Source organism: Leucopleurus acutus (assembly GCF_964270905.1).
Source record: "Leucopleurus acutus genome assembly, chromosome: 4".
Classification (NCBI taxonomy): domain Eukaryota; kingdom Metazoa; phylum Chordata; class Mammalia; order Artiodactyla; family Delphinidae; genus Leucopleurus; species Leucopleurus acutus.
This window is the reverse complement of record NC_139146.1, coordinates 81,102,416-81,112,572: the sequence shown is the minus strand read 5'-3', so window position 1 is coordinate 81,112,572 and position 10,157 is coordinate 81,102,416. Positions and strand designations below refer to the sequence as shown.

General features: G+C 32.6%; 1 protein-coding gene across 10 annotated transcripts in view; it reads right to left on the bottom strand.

The window, feature by feature from the left end:
• Window positions 1-1,803: 1,803 nt before the first annotated feature.
• Window positions 1,804-10,157, bottom strand: part of ADGRL3 (adhesion G protein-coupled receptor L3) — an 860,202-nt gene continuing 851,848 nt past the window's right edge. For 9 of the 10 annotated variants that reach the window (XM_082838915.1, XM_082838913.1, XM_082838919.1 and 6 more), the window contains one exon: window positions 1,804-4,107. In XM_082838915.1, coding sequence (XP_082695041.1) covers window positions 3,308-4,107 — 800 coding nt within the window. In that variant the 3' untranslated portion in view covers window positions 1,804-3,307. Of the gene's footprint in view, window positions 4,108-6,042; window positions 6,061-10,157 lie in introns of all 10 variants that reach the window. The other variant, XM_082838914.1, reaches the window with a different exon arrangement.

The window sequence follows — 10,157 nt, the reverse complement described above, 5'->3', positions numbered from 1 at the left end:
AAATATAGAGACAGCCAAAATGGCAAAAAATGAGAAAATTTTAAAGTTATTAATTTATCAGTTGCTACACATGAAAATGCATGTAAAAAAAGATTCAAGTTCAGGAATTCAACCTTGCTAGTGTAAAGAGGACTAAATGAGTACATGTTAGACATACACAAATTTCTATTGAAATGTATACATAATTAACTTTCATCCAGTTTTGTTTTCATTATAGTCACATTGAATTTGGGGGAATAATATCTTCATGTGAAAGTCTTTGGGATCTTAAGTCTTGCTGAAAGCACACCAATTACGATGTATGCGAGTTCAAAAATCTCACCCTTTCATCTTGATGTAAGAACTTGGTAGGAACTAACAGGACTGAATGGCTTTCCATACCAGTTTACGTATTCAAGTGATTTTCTTCAATTTGGACTATGTAGAGCTGGGAAGCTATTGGCTTCAAATTTCCGTATAATGAAACACAAAAGATAATGGGCAGGGAGGTAGCAATAGCAGAAAATCAGAATCGGCAGCATCAGCAAGCTGAATTGAGGTAGTTTCCCCATTTTTCTGTGAAACTAGCTTCTTATTGATGGAGCTGCTTTCATATAGATTACTGTTGGATTGGCAAAACTAGCATAAATACTCATAAATCCACAGACTACATTTGTGTTTCTGAAGTTACCTTAAACATGTCTAAAAAGGATTCTTTCATTACCAAATGTATTCTATGTAACAGATAGGTTAACCACCTTTCAGGTGCTAATATTGCCATATGTGGTATGAGAAAACCTAATCACTATTAAAGCTTGTGGTTCTCCTGCAACTTAGAGAAAATCTGTAGACTTAAAAAATACTTATGTCAAATGACTAAAAAGGAATGGTGCATAAGATATTTTGAGGTGATATTAATTTAAGGTTATGATGTACTCTGGCCCAGCACAGAATTTTTTCTTTTGTTATATATTTTAAAACTGTATGTATAGATTACTGGCTATTCTCTAAACTACTCCTTCTAATCTTAAGACATTCATTTATAAGTGGCTGGTGCTTAAATTTTTTTTGAAAAAATAAAGAAAAAGAAATTGCCAAGATATCACATAATATAACAGAAATTACAATTTGGCAAATGCATTCTAACTTTGCCCTAGGAGGATCTCCATGCTTGGACACTGCTGGTAAAGATTCTTCAGTAATTGGAGATCTAGAAAGTTTCTTTAAAAGGGCTTTTTCCCTCCCATTTTATCCATATATAGAAAAACAAAGAATTAGCAAAAAACTGTCTTATAGTACCATCTTTATAAAATGGATATTCTCCTTGCCATTATTCTTGCATTTTTAGCCAATTGAGTGAATTTAATATCCAACATCAAAATGAAGCATACAAAGGAGGAAAAAATATGATCCTCCCTTCCCCAGTTCAATACTGAAATCTCTGACTGAAGCTGACTTATTTATAATAAGCCGTGTGACTGCAGTTGGCTTATAAATAAGCACATAATAACCTAGATATTAACCTGCTCGAAAGTATGTTATGCATCTTATTTCAGCCAACATAAACATGCCCATCCCATTTTTCTGGATTACTTTGCAAAAACTGTATAATTTTGTGCTTAGTTTAGGCAGGTTGATTTCTTTTGCATGGCTCATTTGGGCCATAGAGGATTAACAAAGTTTATATATTGAAAACAGAAGGAAAGACGAGAAAAATGAAAAGAATAATTAATCATATAGTACATACATCAATACAATATCTTCTAAATCTCAATCAGTTGTTTATTGGTTGGCAAACAAGTTTCACTTTTACAACAAATATTAGTAATGAGGTCATCCAACTTTGAGACCATACAAAATGGATCATAAATTTAAAAAAAATTATATGTGCTGCTAATTTACCTCTTGTATTCCTACATTACTTAAAATCCTGTCAAATAAATAAATTTTCCTGTTAATAAACAGAAGTTTTTAAAAAAATCACTTCAAAATAATTGACCTTTCAATTCTTTCTACGAGGGAGTGAATTTCTTTTAAAAATTGGTAGTGCAGGTGCCCACTTGGGGAACAGACTGAGCATTCAGCACTTTCACACCCATGGGATACCATTTCTCACATGCAGAAGCCCCACTAGTTCTATTGACACCTCTTTACTTCTAGAATCATAGCTACTCTCTTAGTGATGAACTGCTTGCCAAATATGTTTTGCATTACAACAGATGTGCACTGTAAACAGAAAAGTTCTTCCTGCTCTAATTGCAAAAATGTTCTTGGAAATATTCTGACTGAATAAAGATATATAGTGAGGGAAGGAAGTCTAATTTTATTTATTTTATTTTTTTTGTAAAAAATAATTTGTTTGCATTACTAGAAAATGATTCTTATAAAGTGATAGCTTCATTTATTTATTTAATTTATTTATTTATTTTTTGCCATGTGAAATTTTAAAGAAAAAAAAGGCAAAAAAAAAAAAAAAAGAACGAAAGAAAGAAAGAAAAGAAAATGAAGAAAAAAAGAAGAAAGGAAGGAAACTTTGCTCTCTTACTGGTAGACAAACTTGCAAGACCAGCACGAAAGAAAAAGAAAATTTCTTTTTTTTCCACTACATTAACAGGACTCAAATTCTGGAGGAACAGAAAGCAGACTACATGTGCAATGCTAGTATCTGTACATTACATAGAATTGTTCAAATTTTTTTCTGCCATTAGTTTTATCATCAGTTAATACAGCAAATCATAAAATATGCATTTAGCATATAATTCTAGAATTCCCCTCCATTTCATTATCGATTTTGTTGTTTTATTTTGTACACCTCAGCTATTCCTGCTGTGGTGAATTCAGGTTGTGAGCGACTAAAAACCACTATGTGATAGTTTGCTTTGATTTTATGTTTGTGCAGCACTCCAATCTAGATGCAGCATTGTTACTAATTTTCAAACAAGTGTTCTGGCCTTTTAAAAAATCAGGTCCTTGTAATTATAGTAACAGAGCATCAGAGATGTTAGAACAAACACAACATAATTCAACAAGGCCACAATGAGCGCCATCTTCTTCAAATCTCGTTCATTAACATAATGAAGTCTCCATCTGAGGGGGGAAGGACAGGAAAGAAGCTGGCACAGGGGAATTTCAGCAATGATCTTTCTCCCCTGGGCTGACCTAAAAAAATCCCAGTTTAAAAAAAAAAAAAAAAAGAAGTCTGAGAGTTTGTGTTTGTCGTTTAAGAACAGCATATTTAGGAGTACACACATTATTACCACTGCTTATATCAACTCAGAACAGTCAACCAGGTGTTAGCAGTTTTGTTGGCTTAAATTTCTGTCATCTTCTATAGGCTAGTGACCAAATGAGCAGGTCCTTTTGAACTCCCCTCTGGAGGGGTCCCATCTTTGTTTGGAGGAACTATAAATCCATCACTGCTACCGCGGCCTAGCTGGTAGTAGGTATGCAGCTGATGGATGTGGTTTCTGGAGCCTAGGTTTGGCATGCTTTTGTAGTAAACATCTTCGGCATCACCACATTTGGCCAGTGGGGGTTCGGTCTGGGTGCTGGTGGTAACGCTCTCTGCGGCGGGCACACCAGCCAGTGCCGGCATGCTGGTGTAGAGAGAGTCCCTATGGGGTGACTGGAGATCTTCTGTGTGCTCGTTGGTTAGCAAAGGGAAAAAGCTCTCACTGTGGTCTTGGGGGATCCGCCTTCTGGTGTAATGATGTGGCTGGTGGTTCTCTGTGGAGTAAACTCTTGGGGGCAGCAAAGGAGCATCAGATTCCTCATGAATAAGTTCTAGGCCCAGACTCTCCTCATGGTTAAAGGAGGTGGCATCATCCAGGACAATGGCATCATCTTCACTCCCACTGCCCAGGTTATTCACCAGCTTGTTCATCAGATTCCTGTTCTGTTCGCTGGAGCGCTCATGGTTATTCAGGTAAGACGGGATATAGTTGGAAGTGAGTTCCTTCAGAATCTTTTTCTCTAGGGCGGTCTCGTTATGGTTATAGCCACGGTCTATGATTTGCACACAGTTGCTCAAGTATTCGCCACTGGCAATGCTGTAACTATTGCCATGGTTACCATTCAGTGGTAGAGTATCCATGACACTTGTATCCCTGGCATTGTTCAGAAGCCCCTCTGAAAAAGATTACAAAACATTATGACATTTATATCCAATTGGCCATAGAACACACACACAAACACAAAAGCGAAAACACCCGACTATGAAGTATGTATAAATTGCTAGCAATTTTAATTAAGTATAAAATGTTTGGAAATAAAAAAATATTAAATCTGTATGTACATATCTATATCTATATATATATATGATACTTGGACAATTGATAGAAATCTTATAAACAGAAAAGAAGTATTTAAAGTAAATCTTTAAAAGAATTTAAAAAAACCCTATAAATTTGCAATTTCCACACAAACATTGTTTGACAGTATTTGAAACATATTTGGTTATAACTTAGGGAAAAAAACGCAAAATTTTGCTGTAGTCATTCATAGCTTTCAATTTATACACACCAAAGTCAATCCAATAATTCATTACCTTTCATTTTATGTGCTGTCTTAAAATTGAAATAGGTATAAAATTAACATAATTCATGTGTGGTACTTTGAATATACTGGTCAAAGTAAAAGATTTGAGCAGGCTCTAATGATCTGATATGTAATTTATAAGATTGAAAATAATCCCTACACACAAAACCACAAAAGGATTATGTTAAATCTGTCAGAATGATATAGTCATGAAATAATGCCTAGTCAAATAAATGGCACTTCAAAGTAATTTGCACATAGGAACTTTCAAAAAAAAATATTTGGATTTACTTTCCAATTTTTTTTTCTGCTATAAGTACTTTCGTTACTATTATATATTAATCCATTAGTAATTGTTTAGGGTCATTAGATAATTCTACAAAAGACTGTGTAAAGACATGGGGGATCTGATTCCTAAAAACACAGTGTCAGTATTAAAGGTTCCATTTCATAACGAGTGATGACTTTGTGTGCATATTAAACTTTGGGTTTAAAAGAGATTAAATGTCTTATTCTGGGAAGAAACAGCTGCAGTGAAATAAATTTGACCACATGCTTCTTCAAGGTTTTTGCATTTTCTTGAACGAACAGAAATCCAAGGATCTATAATAGTTCCATAAATCTCTCCAAATGCAAACACAAAAGAAAATAAAACACAAACATTTAACAAATACTGCTAAATAATAAAGTGTATTTCTTTATAGAACAATTAATTGAAGAATTCTATTAAACTTGTCAAAACATCACTAACTTGTGAAAATATAGCATTCATTCTATATCTGTGATGCAGTTATGTTTACCAAAACAACTAGTTCATTACTTGTTTAAATAAAGTATCCCAAATATAACAATTTGTATATGGACTTCTGATGCATACTCTGTATTCAAGTAACACAGTTTTCAAAAATAGCAATGCATTAACTACATTAAAAAAGCAGCCATCACAGACATAGGGTGAAGCGATTTATTTTCATGTTATAAGATATCTTGTAGACAAATCCACAATGTTAAGAAAAAATAAAAGTAAATGCTTTTTAAAGGGCCATATGTGATGGGTGATTGCTGCTGCAGAGGCTGCTATGGTAGGCTTGATGGTTATGGTTGAGCAACTGATGCATTGAAACGTGTTTATTACTTCTGTTGTCAATGCATTGGGTATGGCTTGAAAACAGCCATAGTTAAATAAACTGGGTATGTTGCATGTATTTGTATGACGGAATGTAGTAATGAAAATTAAAAGTTTATGAATTACTTAGCAAAAATAAATGCTTAATTTAAAAACAATTTAACTCACACAAACATTACATGAGACTTAACAACTATGTTATGTGACACAATAAAAGAATCAGACAACAAAAGCGTCTAATCTCTATTAACATATATTTATATAAGTTGATTCATAGGTTCTTTAGTTTTTAAATTGTGAGATGAACTGTTTTTAATAACTACATCATCTATATGTGATGCAATAAAAGTGAACTAAAAAAAATTACATTTGATATGCAATGTTTAGCTTTACTCCCATACTTGTCTCTCTGTAGGGCTCTAAACGACAGCATGAAGAAAAGGAAAGAAAAAACAACAAGTAAGCTTACAGCGACAGTAGAAGAAACATGAGTAAAAAGCAAATTGATGATATGCAGAAAAAAGAGTCAAAGGAAATAGTTCCACTGCCCCAAAATTCATGAGTCTGTGTTACATGGTTTATCATAATTAAAAATACTGAAATGTTAGTCAGAAAATAAGAACCCCCCATAATACATGCTAATGAGTCTTTAATAAGCGTTTCTGCAGTTTGTAAATTTCAAACAAATACACACTTATTTTAAAGTTAAAATTATCACACCAACCAAAGAGAGTAAAATCTTGAGGGCAAGCTATGACTATTTCCACAACTAAAATTCAGTATTATGTATATGTGTGTGTGTATAGGTTAGGACATACTTGCTCCTAAGGAATGTCATTTAACTTTAAAATTTTTCAGCAAGATTATAAATAAATTCTTTTGTTTATATACAGAGAAAAATACCACAGTTTGAACTTTTCATAATTGTGTTTTCTCTTATGTATCTTTTTTTTTCATGTACAAAGGTTATTTTTCTCCCACTGTACCTATACAAGTGCTTTTTATCATTTGTAAATTATACTGATCGATACTGTCATTTCTGGAGCTCATATTCAAAAGTTGTATAACTATGGAGAAAGAAAAAGGCTAAATGCAACCATTATTCTGTATCAAGAAAATGTGAGGGGGGAAAAAATACCACCAATCAATATCAGGTTTTCTTCTGGACTGTTGCACAATCATATGCAATCTAACATTTTAAAAGTTAATCCTTTAAAAACAATAGTAGCAAAATTATTTAAAAAAAGAAAACCCTCATATTTTAATCCTGTCAAAAAACCTGCTCTTGCTGATTTTGTTTATAAGAAGGTTAAATCATCACAAAATAAAAACCAGCGATGTCATTGGGCTGTATCATTTCAAGAGATTCCAACTTGTTATAATTTAGCCGTTGCTTTAGAGATACTGTTTTTGTACTTTAAAAGTCGACTTGCTTCTCAGCAAAAGACCAACAATATTTCAAAATGCAGAGGAAATTTCTTCTAAAGTTTCAAAACACATTTAGAAAGAGAATTGGAAATAAAAAGCCAAACTAGTATAGCAACAGATGGAAATTGCTAGTAGGCTCATTATGGCTCCTTCCGTAAATGATAACATTTTAGAACTGGAAAGCACATAAGAGATAACTGAAGTTCAGTTCCTGCTTTTTAAGATGAGGAAGCTTCAACCAAAAGAGACTGAGCCTTATCTAACGCCACTTCTGCTAACAGTGGCAGAACTGGGATCATAATGGGAATCTTCTAGATTGCCTCCGTGCACTACTATCTACCTCCTTCTCCTCACATCTGCCTTAGGCTTTGAAAGCTATAACAGAATATTTATTTATATACTTTATACTATAACCTTGTAGTCTTGACAACTATAATGTATTCTTCACTATATCCCATCCTAGAGATATGTTTTTCTTTAAAGTTTTAGAATTGAATTCAGTTACTTTAAAATGTAAATTAACTTGTAAAAGCATGACTTCTCTATATTACATTTTGTTGACAGGTTAATCTATAATGAGATTTATCTAACAAAAACTAAATTCTCCAATACTGACAAGAAGATAATGGTCCAGAAGTACTATGCATGAAGTTTTAAATATTTCCACAGATAGAATCTGAATCTAATATAACAAAATTATATTATTTATCTTTATTCCTAACTCTATATGCATTAGTAATACTGTAACATATCTTTACATATTTTAAATAAAGGCATCACAAACAAAAATGGATACTTTAAATCTGAATGCTTCTTTGCTTGAATGGCATTGGTACAACAGAATTAAAGGACCAACAGAACAGAACCAAGTGGTAATTCAACATAATCCACTCCAGTACATACCGAGCCACCTATATTTCATGTAAGATTTCACCTTGCCAGTAAGAATATAAGTGCATTCATCTGAAAGCATAAGATTAGTAGCAATATGACAATCACCAAGTTTCTTGTTCAGTGGTAAAAAAATTATTTTAAGCACTACCATAGTTTAACATCTCAAAAATATTAAAACATAAAGTAGTTGAACAATTCCATTTCTGACTCTGAAAACCAATAATAAAATTATTTACTTTTGTTTTTAAGAAAAGTCAGTAGAATTTAATTTACTGGCATAAACATCAAATCCATTCTGAAGAATCCTTTGTGTATTTTTTTATAATCTTAATAGCAATATTCAGTAATAGGCTCGATAGGAATAAAACTTTGGATTTATATGGTATTATTTTAAATTTTGTCATGACAATTTCTCTTGGATAGTGTTTATAATAGTGTTCCATCCTTAGAAAAATCTCCTAATTTAGGATACCAGGAGTAAGATAAGACAAGAAGGCAGATACTGAATTAAGGAAAACATACAGATTAATGATTGTTAGTTTTTCATTATTTAAGACATTAGAAATTATATCTGAATAATCAAAAAAGCTAAACAAAATATGATCTAAACTATTACTTATTTTAAAACAATTTCCAACAACTCTTTGTATAAGGTGAATAATGTAGAATAGATTTAATATGCAAATATGGTGTAAATCTTCATTTAACATCATTCAAAACTTATTAATATGTCAGAACAATTTAAAATACTCTAATGACATACTTATGTCATTTAGCCCAATGAAAATAAAGGGAAAAACCCAAACAAGACTCTATAAGGTCTGCAAAATTGTTCTGACAAACCACATTTAGTGCATTATGTAATATACACATCATTGAGTGCTACAATGAATTAGGGACATTGACAAATGGTAGACAATGTAAAGGGGGACAACCATGAAGAAACTTTCTCCTCCTGATAGCACTGAAGTTGCTTTACTAGAAAATGGAGGACTAAAAGAAGCCAGATTAACTGCCTTCAAATATTTAAAGGATTGCCACAGACAGCAGAAAAATGCTCTGCTCATCTTTGTTCTAGAAGGCAAACCTAAGCATCACAGCCACAGGCAAATTTCGACTTGGTGGAAAGAAAAAATATTTATAATGAATGGAGCGCTTCAACAATTGAATATATAAAATCCCGAGGTAGGAAGGGCCTCATTAGAGGAAATACTTAAGCACAGGTTGACAGAACGTCCACAATGTGGAACAGAGGATTCAATGAGTTCTATCTCTTCTTTTGATTCTAAGTCTATGATTCTTAGGTGTAGGCCCTTAAGAAACTGGATAAAACTGACAGTTTGCTTAATTATTTAATTCTATTGAAAAACAACTTGACTATTCCTTCTGACTTATTGGCTTTGGTATTTTTGAAATAATTTAAAATTATCCTTCGTATCTGACAAGGTGTCACCTGGGAAACTCAGATGGTTTTAGACACCCAATGACCATGTTGCAACAAACATGCTTTTCTGGAATAAGCATGCACACCAAGTTTTTCGCACTCATGCCACTAATCTTTTACCTCTGACTGAGAAGAAACACACACACATACACACACACACACACACACACACAGATTCCCAAAGAGGATAATAGAAATTTTATTCAAGATTGCCTGGGAAAAATTTAAAATATTGCTAATCTGTCTCATCCAATTTGAAGGAACCACCAAAGTCTCTTTGTTATTGTGAATTTTCTTTCAAATATAATTTTAAATAGGTGTATCACTGACTAAAATTTTTCTTTTATGACACTTTTACTTGAATAAATTTTTCCTGTGGTCACTTTATTTATGATATGAATATTTTAAATTTCTTATACCCCAATACATTTTTTAGCTTAGAAAAGGTAAAAAGTCATGTAAAAATGCTTAGATTGTAAGTGGTTTTAAAGAGATTTATGCTTATGTGTTTGAGATACAATTAAATTTTTAAATCATTTAAAGTTGGAGGATATACAGAGGAACCATATTCAAAACCTTTGTTTTTAACATGCAGTCACAGTAGAAAAAGCATTTCATGACCTTCCTGAGCCAGTTCATAGAGGCAATATCAAGCTATGGTAGAACCTGATCTGCTACTGTTCAATTCACTGTTCTTTCCACCACAGCTTATTTCAGTGTTTTCCATGGAGTTGATCTAAGTGCTTTCAT